At 38.5% G+C, this 16,119-nt stretch overlaps 1 protein-coding gene across 5 annotated transcripts in view; it reads left to right on the top strand.

Moving 5' to 3' along the window:
• nck2b (NCK adaptor protein 2b) overlaps positions 1-15,805 on the top strand; it is a 79,663-nt gene extending 63,858 nt beyond the window's left edge. For 4 of the 5 annotated variants that reach the window (XM_067986191.1, XM_067986188.1, XM_067986189.1 and 1 more), the window contains 2 exons: positions 10,488-11,209; positions 14,682-15,805. In XM_067986191.1, the coding sequence (XP_067842292.1) occupies positions 10,488-11,209; positions 14,682-14,876 (917 nt within the window). In that variant the 3' untranslated portion in view covers positions 14,877-15,805. Of the gene's footprint in view, positions 1-5,732; positions 5,807-10,487; positions 11,210-14,681 lie in introns of all 5 variants that reach the window. The other variant, XM_067986193.1, reaches the window with a different exon arrangement.
• The last annotated feature ends 314 nt before the right edge of the window (positions 15,806-16,119 follow it).

The following is a 16,119-nucleotide window of genomic DNA, read 5'->3' as shown; positions in this document are numbered from 1 at the left end:
TAGAGCCAGGCCATTCAGGAGAGAAGTTAGGAAACACTTCTTAACGTAAAGGGTGATAGAAGTGTGGAACATTGTCCCACAAAAAGTAGTAGATGCTAACTCAATTAATAATTTTAAATCTGAGATCAATAAATTTTTGCTTCTCAAGGATATTAAGGGATATGGAGCCAGGCTGGGTGGATGGTGCCAGGATACAGATCAGCCGTGATCTCATTGAATGGCGGAACAGGCTCGAGGGGTTGACTGGCCTATTCCTGTTTCTATGTAACAAAATGCATTTGGATAATTATTGCAGGCTGTCCTTCCCCCTCTTACCAAACAAGAATGGTTTTGTCTTTTCAGTTGAGCTTTATGTTTTTCTCTCCTACTTTATAGTGTTACCATATTACAGACAAGCTATAACCCATAAAAGAAGAAAGGAAAGACATGCATTAAGATAGTGCCTCAGACCTCAGGATGTCCCAAAGCACTTTACAGCCAATTAAGTACTTTTGAGGTATAGTCACTGTTGTAATGTAGGAAATGCAGCAGCCAATTTGCACACAGCCCACAAACAGCAATGTGATAAAGACCAGATAATCTGTTTTTAGTGATGTTGATTGAGGGGAGGGGAAAAATTGCTAGGACACTGGGGAGAACTACCTGCTACTCTTCGAAATAATGTCATGGGATCTTTTACATCCACCTGAGGGCAACTGGGGCCTTGGTTTAACGTCTTATCCGAAAGACAGCACCTCAGACAGTGCAGCGCTCCCTCAGTACTGCAGTTGAGAGTTAGCCTAGATTATGTACTCAAGTCTCTGGAGTGGGGCTTAGATTGGATTAGCGCTACCACTGAGCTATGGCTGACACCTTTAACATAAATCTATAACTGCTTGTTCAAAGTACAAAATTGCTGAAAGAATGCTATTCATTCTATATATTCGTCTGTCAAATGATAAACATACAAACTAGAGGAGTATGTTTGTCCTGGAGGGTCTGTCTATTATAAAAATATATTTGAGGTAATGGTAGATATAATATAACAAAATGTATCTTGTACTTTCAAGAAACAGTTCCTTATTCTCATGCATAATCAGCAAAAGTTAGGCCAGAGTTTTGAGATAAGTATTGCAATAGTCGGGTGTAGGCAAATATCTAGGAACATTTGGCATGTTACCATCCAATGCTATATTCCACTTTATTTAGGTGAAAGTAGAGGCAGCCGAATTGCTGCAAAAGCAAATAGAGTGCTGAACTATATAGCCAAATTATTATAGCACAAGTCAGAGGAAGTCATGCTTAACTGTGCAGTGCTCTGGTCAGAGTACACCTACATACTATATCCAGCTGTGGTTACGGAGACACAAGGGAGACATTCAAGCACTGTAGGCGGTACAAAGGAGAGCCATTCGGTGATCCCCAGAATGAGATAAATATGTCACGAGGAAATACTGGACGAGTATGGACTTTTCAACCTTGAAGGAAGGTGACTAAGAGGGACATTATAGAGATATATCTATAATATATTGAAAACATTGACCTATTTCAGAATTCGAAAGGCACCACACCTGTAGGTGGTGCTCTCAACATATTGTTATGGGGCATCACCTTAAGTTACATGACAGCTCAACTGATACCTTGAGTAAATCCTTTCAGTAAGCACAACAAGTGGCAAAATGGAACTGCAAACAGACTGATGAAGAAAAACCAAAGAAGGGGAAGAATGAAAAATTTATTTTGAAGATAAATGTCAAATGTCAGTGACCCGAGAGGACTGAATATGAAACGCCACTGAAGCTACACAATTCCAGTAAGACAAACCTTTTGAAAGGAGGAGTTCCCTTCACAGCTGAACAAGTTTCCAGCTTCCCCCCCCACCCCCCCCCCCCCCACAAACAAACTGGAAATAGCATCAAAGATCTGTGGTCGATACTGGCTGGAAGAAAGCAAGTCCAATTAGGCATCGATTGCGTTAGATGCTGAAATCCTAAAGAAGCATTGGAATTGCCAGCATTTCATTGAAATAAGCAGCAAAGTAAAGACCATGGCTAATACCTGCATCTTTCTCTCTCATCTGGACCCTCCTCTATCTGAGCAGGAATCGTGGACCACATCTATCTCCCTCCCCCCGCAACAAGCAGTAAGCCTTGTATTAAATTAAACCCCCAGTGGCTTAAATTATCATTTGTTCAGGATGCATCTCCCCTTCGCCCCCCTGCTGGCTATATTTCCCGTTCCAGCTCACCCACTGGCTGCCAATTCCTTCTTCCAACCTTCCACTGGCTACGCTTTCCGCTCAGAGGATATTTCTACCCTGGATAACTTTTCTCCTTTTAGAGTAAACCATCTTTCCGACTTCATTTCTCCTCTGTAGCGCCGTCCCCCCGTCCCCCCTCCACAGACTGGTATTCTCCTCTCTCAATGGCTGGCTGTCCCATGCTTCAATTCCCCTACACCCCACTGATCTGAATTCCCTTTCCTCAGCACTCCCCCTGCTAGCTGAATTTTAGTTATTGGCAATCGTTCCCCCTGAAAGATTTCCCAGACAGAAACGCAGTCCACTGAGCAGCACCCCCTTCTCTGTCCCTCCCTCTCCCTCCTTCTGCTACACCCTCCTCAGTTCATCCTCCTTATCCCTTCCCGTATAATCCACTCTTGTGTATTTTTGGACAGTGCTGTAGAAATGCAACTGCAGTCCAAAGTGCTAATGAGCAAATAAAAGGTTCCATTGAAATTGTGTATGAAAATGTATTTACCAATATAGTTAATATAAACAAAAAAAAATACTTTTTGTGGAGATAATAGGCATTTTTATTTTCACAAAGGAATTTAATTACTACAATGCAAACTGAAGTATTTTTTAATTTTACAATTGGCATTTTAATTGGTATAATCCAGATCTTGCATGGACAAGAGCGACCATTTAGGATGTTTTTGCAATGTCACATTGTGTGGAGTTGTTCCAGTTACGACGTAGTCTCTCAACAGGGCAGCATCATTTATAGTTCTTATGATGTGTATATTATAATGTATTCATACATATTTGCATGTCAACAGGCAGTTACTTAAATTTATTCAATTTCTAACATTGACTGTAATATTAATGACAAACAGAATGAAGCTCAATTTAGTGTCAGATTTATTAAGTTTAGACTATACTATCTTTGACCTGGTCTTAGTACAAGATTTCCCAGAGGGAAGTTTTACATCAGGACCAATGCAGAATACAGTGCCTTTACGCTTTCATTTAGAGGTTGAATTTAGGTAGGCCCCTAGACTTCTGATCTCCATTTATCAGTACAAAATGAGTATTAGTGAACTGGCCACATTTGTAATGGACTATCTATTCTAGGCAACCAATCAAATACAAGTAGTTGTTGTCGGCATTTGATTGGATTCCTTATTCTGCTGCTGACACTGCAACTACAAAGCAATCTCAAGGCTTATCTGGACTGTATCCAAATCCATACTTAAGCTTGCAGAACCATTTATTATTAAATTTGTTACATATGTGGTCTGAATAGTTAAACACTTGACAGGAATACAGTATTTAAACATTTTTTAAAACTTTCTGTGATGTGTGATTACAGGCCACATTTTTCATGACTTGGGTGTGGTTCAAGAAAAAAGTTTAACTGAATACAAAAAGCTTGATACTGAAGTTTCCCAATAGTACCAAAGATACCCAATAGCTTTGTGAATACTGAGCCAACCAATATAAAATGCAAGCACAGTTGATAGCTGTACTCTGTGGCTTTGTAAAATTAAGAGAAAGGAAACAAAATATTGTACAACATCATGCAAGTCTCTCCAAGGAAAAATGGGTAAATCATTGTTTTAATTGTTCTACCGATAGTGAGCCTAAAAATTTCATGAATAAATATTGTTCTCCTAGTCAGTCACCACCAAAGTAATAAAATTGTTGTCACTAAAGTGAGTATTGCACCATTTTCATGGTGGTAAAGTAAAAACGAATCGGGAAAGAAATCACTAAAGTTGAAAGTCTCCAGTTTGGACACATTTGCACTCCTGTACCAGTTGCAACCTACATTCATTTCTCATTAGCTAACATTTGCAAATAGGTTTTTTAATGTGTCACTTTTAATTAATTAGGTTGAATAATCATGTACAAATCTATACTTCATGAGTTATACTGTATTAGACAAGACTGTTGTCATTTCCTAAGTCCAATAATTTTTTTTTAATTGAAATGATATTTTAAAAATCCTTACCTTTTATCACTGGGGAAAAAAAAGCATATTTTAATCTGTGCATTGCATGCCCATCACTATTTCACGATACATAAAATGGTTACAGCAATCCATTTAGTCCCATTCCCATGTTCTTTCCCCGTAGACCTGAAAATTATTTCCCTTCAAGTATTTGTCCGATTCCTTTTTGAAAGCCACGATTGAATCTGCTTCCACCACCCATTCAGGCAGCACATTCCAGATCATAACTACTCGCTGCATAAAAAAGTTTTTCCTCATGTCGCCTTTGGTTCTTTTGCCAGTCACCTTAAATCTGTGTCCTATGCTTCTCGACCCTTCCTCCAATGGGAACAGTTTCTCTTTATTTACTTTAAACCCTTTATGATTTTGAACACTTCTATCAAATCTCCTACCAACCTTCTCTACTCCAAGGAGAACAACCCCAGCTTCTCTCATCTATCCATGTAACTGAAGTCCCTCATCCCTGGAACCATTCTAATAAATCTCGTCTGCACCCTCTCTAAGGTCTTCACATCCTTCCTAAAATGTAGTGCCCAGAATTGGACACAATACTACAGTTGTGGTCAAACCAACTTTTTATAAAGGTTCAACATAACTTCCTTGCTTTTGTACTCTGTGCCTCTATTTATAAAGCCCAAGATCCCATATGCTTTTTTAACCACTTTCTCAACCTGTCCTGCTACCTTCAAAGATTTGTGCACATATACCCCCAGGTCTCTCTGTTCCTGCACCCCCTTTAGAATTGTACCATTCAGTTTATATTGTCTCTCCTCATTCTTCCTATTGAAATGTATCACTTCACACTTCTGTGTTAAATTTCATCTTCCATATGTCTTCCCATTTCACTAGTCTGTCTGTCTGTCCTCCTGAAGTCTCTTGCTATCCTCTACATTGTTTACTACATTTCCAAGTTTCGTGTCATCGGCAAACTTTGAAATTACACCCTCTATACCCAAGTCCAGGTCATTAATATATATCAAAAATAGCAGTGGTCCTAATACTGACCCCTGGGAAACACCACTGTATACTTCCCTCCAGTCTGAAAAACAACCACCCACCACTACTCCCTGCTTTCTGTTCATTTACCATTCAACAAAAAATAAATGCAATCTATCAACCAAGGTATGTAAAGGAGACTATGAACAGGAAGTTTTTAAAGTGGATGTAGAAATCATAGGAGTGAATTCTTAAAGTGCTCAGTCTACTTAATGGCAATATATTGCATCCAGCCAAATCCTCTCTCTGATGCAAGGTAGTTATTCTATGTAGAGGCAGCAGATTACTTGTAATCTACACAACTAGATGTTTAAAACCAAAACTGTCCCTCTTGTAGGGAAATCAATCTTTATCTCAGAAGAAAGCTGTGAGCTTAATGCCGTAGTCTTTGTTTCAGTATGCCTTATTATACTCTGGTCACTTTATTGTACAGCTCACTCATAATGAAATGTGCACTATCCGTTTTCTTAGCTGTGGGCTTGTCCACAACTGCTATCAATGCATTTGTTTTTGCTTCACCAGAGCAAGAAGGTCTTCCACTACTGATTTTTTTTTAAACTGAACCAGCATGTTTCTACACAGATGGTTGCACACTGGTGGGTAACTTTTTATACACTTCTTCCCATTACCAGCATGTGGGCATTGTGAAGGTTATTACTACCATCTGCGAACATGTATGCAAAAGAAGAGTATAAAGTAATTTAGTTTGAAGAGGCCCTGTAGGAGCAAAATGACTGGAAAAATTCAAGAGTCCAAATTGTTTTGAGAATTGAGTCAACAATTAAAAATGTCAGAGGTGGCACTGTGGGTTAGAATGCTGTCCACTCACCTTTTAAGGCCCAAGTTTAAGTCCTAGGCCAGATTGATGAAATGAAGATGCCTCTCCACTGTGTGTACGGGTTTATGAAATAAGGTTGGACAGACTCAATTTAATTAGCAGTAGATTCAAGAGAAAACTGTCTATATTTTGGCAATTTACTGCCAATTGATGCCACTTTTGCTAAAAGTGTAATTGGTGTGGTCACGCATGCAGTAGAGGTTCAGTCTGCAGTTGAGGTTAAGGCAGATTGTTGGGACTTAAACATGAGCTGTACCTGACCTAGGAGTCAGGGAGATAAAAATTGGAAACATTCCATTCCCCAGTCCCTAGAGCACAAAGTGCAGCCCTTCTCCAAAAATGTTATTCTAAAGTACTTTGGACTAGCACAGATTATTTCAGTTTTAGTTAACATTACTTTTCTTGTTATGATGTGTTTTGGAATCTGCATTAATATGGATTCACATATTTTGTATTAAAAGTAAAATGAAAATATAAAGTAGTAATATAATTTTCTTGATTATCTGATCTAATTTTACATTTCTCATAATTAATAATAACACGATGTGGAAGAGCGGAAAGACAACATTGAGGCTGAGAGGTATGTTCAAAGCTTTGAACATCTTCACAACTCTTTGAAGTTACCAAACAATGGATAATATTTTAGCTTCATATTTTTGGTGGTAGATTTCATAAATTGTGTAGGTAATAATGACTGAAACTAGTGTCATTATCAGCTAGGGATTTAATTGTGAAAGGCAAGATGCAATCATCTTTGTAGCATTCTGTGTAAGTTTAAAAAAAATGTTTTAACTTAATAGTAAATATATTGTTTTACTTTTTGATTTTTGATCTTTCTCCCCTCCCCACCAAAATAATTGAATTTCTGCCAATTTCCTTTGAGAATGTATTCAAAGATATTTATAGCTATTTCCGATGATTGTGTCAGAAGCAACAATAGCAGTGTTTTTATGCTGTCATTTTGCCAACCAGCAGTCAGTCAGTGCCAGCAACACATAATCTAGGTAGTAGACTATGAATACAAGTAGAATCACAAAAGCACTGGCTTTCAATGGAATAGTGTGCAAAAACAGCACAATGGAATCTGATGCAATTAACTGCATTGCTTCAAGAAAGCTTGGATGTTGAGGTGCCATTGTTATGAAGTACCTAACTCCAGGACTATAATAAATCTGTTTCTATTTTAACATTGTGAGCTCTTTCACTGATACTTCTAAGTTGTCTTAAAAATTCTTCCTATATCTTTTTTGTTTGCAGGATTTTATTGCAAGGTTTGTTAATACCAGTATATTTTCATAGTGTTCTAAAATAGAAATCTGATTGAAGCTGGTAAGAACTCTAGCAACTTGGAATATGGTGCACTGTGAGTTCAGCAAAATTAGCACTGCTTCTTTCCCATTCAGTTTAAGTCAGATGGAGAGAGATTGCAGGGGAGGCGATCAAAGCTCAAGTAGCAGGGGAGACTAGGGGAGTTTTGATTTGGTGGGCAAAGGGAAGGGGAGAAGCCACTGAATGGACGGTCTCTATCTTGGAGGCTAACAAATCCATGAGCACTTCGCACTCAGTGGTGAGGGGATGGAGAGAAGATTAAGGAGGCAGTCAGTAATAGAGAAAAGGAGCCTGGGTGACCCTAGAGTAGTGGGCAGTTTTTGGCCGTACCACAGAGAATAACAGGGATGGGCTTTCTGTGGTTGAGGATGTTGAAGTTGTTATTGCTTAAATTATAGTAAGTTTAAGAAACAAGTTACTGACAACGTGACAAACCTCCGCTTTCTCTTTTCCCGTGGAATCTTTTGTTAGCTACAAAATACTGTACTTTAATAGATTCAACCCCTACCTCTCCCACTTGCACATAACACTTTACAGATTAGCCCTGACAAAAAGTGTGCTGCATGTTTGGTTAGAAAGGGGAATCTGCATCTCACATTTAAGATTTGAATCTAGAAGCTTAGAAACTTGGAACAGGAGTAGGCCGTTCAGCCCCTCGAGCCTATTCTGCCATTCAATGAGATCATGGTTGATCTGTATCCTAACTCCATTTACCCGCCTTGGCTCCATATCCCTTAATACCCTTGGCTGGCAAAAATCTATCAATCTCAGAATTAAAATGATTCATTGTGCTAGCATATACTGCTTTTTGTGGATGAGGGTTCCACACTTCTACCACCCTTTATAGAATCATAGAATCATAGAAGTTTACAACATGGAAACAGGCCTTTCGGCCCAACATGTCCATGTCGCCCAGTTTATACCACTAAGCTAGTCTCAATTGCCTGCACTTGGCCCATATCCCTCTATACCCATCTTACCCATGCAACTGTCCAAATGCTTTTTAAAAGACAAAATTGTACCCGCCTCTACTACTGCCTCTGGCAGCTCGTTCCAGACACTCACCACCCTTTGAGTGAAAAAATTGCCCCTCTGGACCCTTTTGTATCTCTCCCCTCTCACCTTAAATCTATGCCCCCTCGTTTATGTGAAGAAGTGTTTCCTAACTTCTTTCCTGAATGGCATGGCTCGGATTTTAAGGTTATATCCCCTTGCCCTAGACTCTCCCACCAGCAGAAAAAGTTTTTCTCTATCTACCCTATCAATTCCTTTAAAAATCCATAAACCTCAATTAAATCACCCTTTAACCTTCTGTATTCCAGGGAATACAAGCTTAGTTTATCTAATCGCTCCTCGTAATTTAACCCTTGGAGTCCTGGTAACTGCTTAGAACCCTCTAGTATTGTTCAGTATTTTCCTAATGTTATTGTAGAGTTAAAAGCAAGTTGGCTGGCTGATTGAACTAGTCCAAGAACACAGTAAATTTAACCAGGTCGAGACAGAATATATTTAGACTAATTCTTCATTCACCTTGCAAAAATAGATGTTAAGATGCTGGTATCCAATATGTAGGAAACTCCATTTAACAAGGAAGGAAAACCATTTTTGCTTTTGGGGCAGGAAGAAGCTAAGTTTGCCAGATGCTTTGCAGGAAGGCAGTGTCCTTTTAGTGAAAAGTGACACTTCAAAATGAATAAAAATTGACTCAACACATGAAATGTTAATGCTCAGATCCTGGCACTAACTGGATTCTTCTAAAGTATTTGTTGAATTGCTACTTGGTAGTGAGGAGCTATAATTGTATCCTAATTACGCATCCGAAAACCAAAAAATGCCCCTCAAGGCTGTGGAAGAAATGAGAGCAACACACTGCATAGACTAGACTTTTTAAAAATATAGGTTTCTGTTGAGCAATTACACTCTTTTGAGTGCTACCATATCTGAGAAGGCTCTTAGAATCCAGTGGTTATCAATCAAATGCTCATGTGTTTTCAAATGCTTTCTGAAAAACTTTTTTTTTTGAAACCCCATGTTGCATTGTTCTATTTCTCATCTTCACGCTGCCACTCAGCAACATCATCTGAAAACGCATCAGGTTCCACATGTATGCTGATAAAATCCAGCTCAACCTCACCACCACCTCTCTCGACCCCTCCACTGCCTCTGACTTGTCACACTGCTTGTCTGACATCCAGTACTGGATGAGCAGAAATTTCCTCCAACTAAGTATTGGGAAGACCAAAGCCATTGTCTTCAGTCCCTGCCACAAACTCCGTTCCCTAGCCACCAACTCCATCCCTCTCCCAGGCCACTGTCTGAGGCTGAACCAGAACGTTCGCCGCCTTTGCATCCTATTTGACCCTGAGATAAACTTCCGACCCCATATCTGCTCCATCACCAAGACCACCTACTTGCACCTCTGTAACGTCGCCCGTCTATGCCCCAGCCTCAGTCCTTCTGCTGCTGAAACCCTCATCCATGACTTTGTTACCTCTAAACTTGACTGTTCCAATGCTCTCCTGGCCAGTCCCCCATCTTCCACAGGCCATAAACTTGAGCTCATGCAAAACTCTGCTGCCCGCATCCTAACTCGCACCTAGTCCTGTTCACCCATCACTGACCTAAATTGGCTCCAGGTCCAGCAACACCTTGATTTTGAAATTCTCATCCTTGTTTTCAAATCTCTCCATGGCCTCACCCCTCCCTATCTCTGTAACCTCCTCCAGCCTTATAACCCTCCAAGATCTCTGCACTCCACCAATTCTGGTCTCTTGCACCTCCCCGATTTTAATCGTTCCACCATTCTCGGCCGTGCCTTCAGCTGCCTAGGCCCTAAGCTCTAGAATTCCCTCCCTAAGCCTCTCCTCCTTTAAGATGCTCCTTAAAACCTACCTCTTTGACCAAGCTTTTGGTTACTTGTCCTAATATTTCCCTATGTGGCTCGTTGTCAAATTTTGTTTGTTTACGCTCCTGTGAAGCGCCTTGGGACATTTTACAGCGTTAAAGGTGCTATATAAATACAAGTTGTTGTTGCTTTATTCATAGAATATTGTGTATTACATTGTTATCCGTTGCAGTTTATCTTTTTATCCCCTTCTATTTTCACTTAGGTTTGGGTAAAACGAAAAGGAAAACTAATGCAAGAGATGCTTCCCCTACACCGAGCACAGATGCAGAATTCTCATCAAATGGTGGAAGTGCTGATCGTATATACGATTTAAATATTCCAGCATATGTCAAGTTTGCATACGTTGCAGAGAGAGATGACGAACTGTCTCTTGTGAAGGGGTCACGTGTTACTGTTATGGAAAAATGTAGTGATGGTTGGTGGAGAGGTGGCTACAATGGACAAGTTGGTTGGTTTCCATCTAATTATGTTGTGGAGGAAGTTGACGAGGCCACGGCAGATTCACCTAGCTTCTTCACTTCCAGACTTGGAGCAGCAGTGAGTAATGGGCAAACCACAAAAGTCCTTCATGTGGTGCAGACTCTTTACCCATTCAGCTCTGTCACAGAGGAAGAATTAAACTTTGAAAAGGGGGAAATTATGGATGTCATTGAGAAACCGGAGAATGACCCAGAATGGTGGAAATGTCAAAATTCTAAAGGGCAAATTGGTCTTGTTCCCAAAAACTATGTAGTAATCTTAAATGATGGACCTGCTGTGAGCAGTTTACATGCTCCCCAGATAAGCTATACTGGCCCATCTTCTACCGGAAAATTTGCTGGAAAAGAATGGTACTATGGTAGTGTCACACGGCACCAGGCTGAAATGGTTCTAAACGAGAGGGGGATTGACGGTGACTTTCTTGTTAGAGATAGTGAATCATCGGTAAGTATCATGTTGCACTACTAGTGAGCAATGTGATATTTGTTGTATAGCTTTTACCATTTTGAGATTGTGAAGGAGTAAATTAACATATTGTATTCCAACTGTTAAGTGAGTGATTAGTGAGAGTTAGATAGACCTGAAGGAGTTTATTGGTGAGAAACAGGCACTAATACTGCTTTTTTGTTAATTGCTATTATGAAAAACAAAAATCCCATTATCAAATACAGTATTTCACCAAAAACTTTGCAACATCTTTTTAGTGAATGTCAGTTTAGCAGTCAAATCTACTCCTTTCATTTTGCGTTATTGTAACAGATATGTATTTGTGCTATGTAGTGTTTACTAGATCAAGTATTAGAATTTTTTTTTAGCAATTGATAATGATTGGTAGTGCTTCAGCCATCATATAAGTGTATAATATAATGGTTGCCTTTGATTTTTTTAAAATTTGAAATTCACATGCCATAATTTACTACTGCTTATTAACCTATTATAAATTCTCAAACGATGAAAGCCTCAGATATAGGCAATAGAAATTTGTGGTCTTATTTGCATTTTATTTACATGAATATATTAGCACATTAAGTATCACTAGCTCAGATTGTGCAATGACCAAACATGAACTACAAATTCAGAGATGCTTTTATTAAGTAGCCATTAAATATATTGGCATAAAAAGGCAAGTAATAGGTGTTTTCATTTCCAACTTGCTTAAAATGTATTCATGCTTTCCTCACAAGCATTTTCATCATTTGGGTTTTAGGACTGTACTATATATCAAAACTAAGCTTCCCATGTGAATATGGCTCCTGGTTTGCCCTCCCAAAAAATTCCTTTATTTGGATATAAAACTTCTGATTCTGTGTTTTTTTAAAAGGGGAATATTCAGTCAGTTGCAATGCCAACAGATGGCACCGTTGCACTGTGTAACTCTTTTATATGTGTGCGCAAAGTCTATTACTGTATTCTCCCCCAATGTGATATGACTGCATGCTTTTTAATATGCATTGTTACTATTGCTATCTTGAACAAAATATTTTTATCCTGCTGATTTTCTTCCACTAAAAGAAGGGAGGATTTTGTGCTTCTGCTTCAAGAATGCACTCTAGGGAGGAAAAAGTTCTTAGTTTTAAGAAAAATCACCATTTATCTGCTTTTGTCAGCAGCTTTTCTTTCTCCCTCATCTTGTGAAGCAGAATTTGCCATCGGTCTCCCTTTAATTTTCCAACTCCTCTTCCCCCTGTCCCCAGGAAAACTTCAACCTTTATGTAGTACTAAGACTCCCCTATTCTGTTCAAACAGACTGTGTAAGAAAAGTTGCAGCAGTAAATTAGAGATGTACCATTTCTAATTTATTAAGAACTTGTATCCATAAGTTACAAAAATTCATCTCTCTCCCCTCTGCACTTGCAGTGGAAGAGTTAATGCCTAGTATTGCTCTTGCTGCTCCTTGGCCTTGCTCTTCATGGAAATGAGGACTGTCAGGCTACATTTGTTTTTTAGTCTATATTGGCACTGTGGTCAGCTATGCACATTTTCGTGTTGCCTGTGCTGCTGTGATTACATCTGTTATTTGTACCGAAAAATATTCTCTAATTGACTTAATTCCATTCTGACTTGGAAACTGTAGCTTTAAAATCCATAGTTTGCTGTTAGAAAACCTATATTTCAGCCCATCTGAAGCTGATACCTGAATCTAGCTGTTTAGCCAATACTGCTTTGTGCATTCTTACAAATCTGGTGATTGGCTCCATGCTCCTCATTTCAAGGTTTTTATGTATAATAGTCAATCTGCTACCATTTTTTTGCGAGGCATTGGGGAGGAGGGGACAGGAAAAGAGCATAAAATTAATTTTTGTGAAATCTCGGCAGACTTGGCCTAGGATCTGCATTGGGTATAATGTCTTACTAATTCCTCCTGAAATGCAGATGTTTCATTTTTGAAGTTGTTAGAAAGATTATTTGTCCACATCCCGATTTCCTTTCATTAATGGTGAGAGTAAGGCTTCATCCTATATCAGTATATCATCTCCCAATTTGTTAATACTGTTTAATTCTCTTGAAATCATTTTGTTAGGAAATGAACTGAATGTTTTATCAGTTTAGTTCTGTGTCTCTTCCTTAACTGAATTTTGTGTTTGTTGCCAACGATTTCCTTGTACAAATATTACCTGCAGCTTTTTAACTTTGGTTCACTAGAGTGTGGTACGTTGTTTAGGCGCGTTTGTGCCTGCATATGTACATTCCATAAAATTTCCATCATTATCCGGTAGTGCCTTTTGTGAATTAAAAGAACATATTCTTTATGCATCAGTGAGGCTATATGGATAGTGTTACTAGAGGTAAATTCAAACCTCTGTCACCAGAATTAGGCCATTTTATGAATAACTTGCTTAACTCAAATCAGGCACAGAGGTTTAAAATGCGAATCAGTATCTGCACAGCTGTTCTGTGAACTTATAGAACAGATCGTACAGTTTTGATGGAGCCATCTCACTTTCTTCTGTGGCAGCTAGAATAGTCCACCTTCTCATGGTGCTCCCTTGTTTTCTATCACTGAGGATTGAGAAGGAGCAAGAATAGAGTGAACTGCAGGAATAGCATGATCCCACAGCCAGTTGAGCCATGAACAGAGGCTCAGACACACATGAAGCAATGGGTATGGTGAGGGGGAGGCAATTCACGAGTTCCCCCTTGGGCTGTATTATAAGTGCCAATAGTTTTATGATATATTTCTGTGCAAATGTTTTTCTTTGTTAAGTACAGAGTAGTTCTTTTCTCAGTCTTCAGTTTTTCCATTGACTCATTGTTTATTTCATGACTACTCAATGACTTAAAAGGTAAATACCAAGAAACACTAATTAAGATACACTGTGCCCATTATATTTGCTTAACTTTGTCTAAATATATATATATATATATATATATATATATATATATAATATATAAAATTGTGAGCCATCTTCCAGAATTTTGACTTTCTAACCACATCTGATACAGTTACAATCTTTATCCAAAGACTTGGTCAGCTTCCCAGATATGCTTGTTATTTCTTTAAAAACACTTGCAGAAATGATTTCCATGAGATTTCTAATCCAGTAGAATTAATGAAATGCGCAAAACCACGAAAAGCATTTTAGCTCCTTGCATTCTTAGTATAGAAGTGCAACTGCATTCCTCAAAGGATACAAAGATCCATGGTAAACCCCACAGTGGCTGAAGGCTTAAAGTGTGTATTAGCTTTTAATTATTATAAAATATAACCATCAATTCTCCTCGTGGGGGGGGGGGGTGGGGGGCGGAAATTAAGATTCATTGCTATGGAGTAAAACATCTATTTTATAGCAAAATTTATCCTGACTAGATAGTGTAACTGTGATGGTCTGGTTGGATGGTTTTATCCGGAGTAAATGTTTTAAGGGTGATATTCCTGTGTTAACAATATAGTCATAGCCAATTATTTTTCTTTCAGCCAAGTGACCTCTCAATATCACTAAAAGCATCAGGAAAGAACAAACATTTCAAGGTCCAGCTAGTAGATGGAGTGTACTGTATTGGGCAACGTCGATTTAACACCATGGATGAATTGGTAGAACACTACAAAAAGGCACCCATCTTCACAAGTGAACACGGAGAGAAGTTGTATCTAATTAAACCCTTGCAGTGATGCAGGCTACAGACCTGGCAATGACCAGGTTTGACATGGAGAAAAGCCTTAGATCTGAACAATTACGCAGAGCAGAGAATTTAAGAGATTCTGATACTTTCTTGGTTCTCTTTATGGATTCGCCGCTCTGTTGTGTGTCTTCAATTATTTTTCCTTTTTATTTTATCTGTTTTTCCTGTTTATTTGCCTGTATGTCTTTAATTCTATTAAACTTGCGTTGCCTTCCAAAGGTTAGGTTGAACCTCTTCACTTTCTCAGCGATCACTTTAGCACTCGCTTGGGCTAGAATCTCCCCAATTTACATTTAATTAGCTAGAAAATATGGATGATTGGGGGATATTGTCCTTGAAAATGCAGTGTTAATGAATCCAGTTAAAATGTTCACTAATTATTTTCCTTTTGACAAAGACATTGGGCACAGTTTAAATGCACTGAAGCTACAGCTAATTAAGAGAAAAAGTAGATATAACAAATGTGGCAGTAAATACTGTAGCTTTTGCTTACCAAGTAGTTAATGAGATTTCCTAGAATCTAGAAGTACTCTATACTGTACTCTGATATATAAACTTTTTAAAAATTTCATGTAAAGAGTACACTAATGGAACTGTTAACATTTAACTTACTAGACTACGATGGTAAGATTGTAGAAATAACAATATAGCAAATTTTGGTCTGTAATTTGCAGCTACTGGAGAGTGCATACTTTCTTATTGGATCAATGGAAGTCAGGCATCCGTAATGTATGAGGCTGAATGTTTGGCAATGTTACCTGTGCACTTAGCTGTGCCATTCACATTATGCTTGTTTCTTGCGCCCTTATGCTTGTTTCAAGTAAACAATACATATTTAATTCTCAACATAATATGTAGCAGGTTGTTGACACTAAAAAGTGAGATTAATAAAACTGATCATTTTGGGGGTTACTGGCATTAGACGTGTAATTTGTGATTTTTTTTTCTGCACTCTGTTTACACTACATAAGCTTATTATGACTTTTATTATGTAATGAAGAAAAATGCCATTTTAGCTAGATAAGCCCCACATGTAACCATGAAATGGGATAATGTCAATTTTAAAAAAAACATTATGTTTTAGTACTGCAGTTGTGTAGTTTGCACACACAATATGCATTTTTGGATTGATTGGCCACTGATGCCTTATGTAAAGGCGCTTAGTCTAATTTTTTCTAATGTTTAGCATAGTGTGGTGTATGTCAAACAAACAGCAATTCATAGTTCCACTT

Source organism: Heptranchias perlo, chromosome 6 (assembly GCF_035084215.1).
Source record: "Heptranchias perlo isolate sHepPer1 chromosome 6, sHepPer1.hap1, whole genome shotgun sequence".
Taxonomy (NCBI): domain Eukaryota; kingdom Metazoa; phylum Chordata; class Chondrichthyes; order Hexanchiformes; family Hexanchidae; genus Heptranchias; species Heptranchias perlo.
This window is presented reverse-complemented; position numbering and strand designations above follow the sequence as displayed.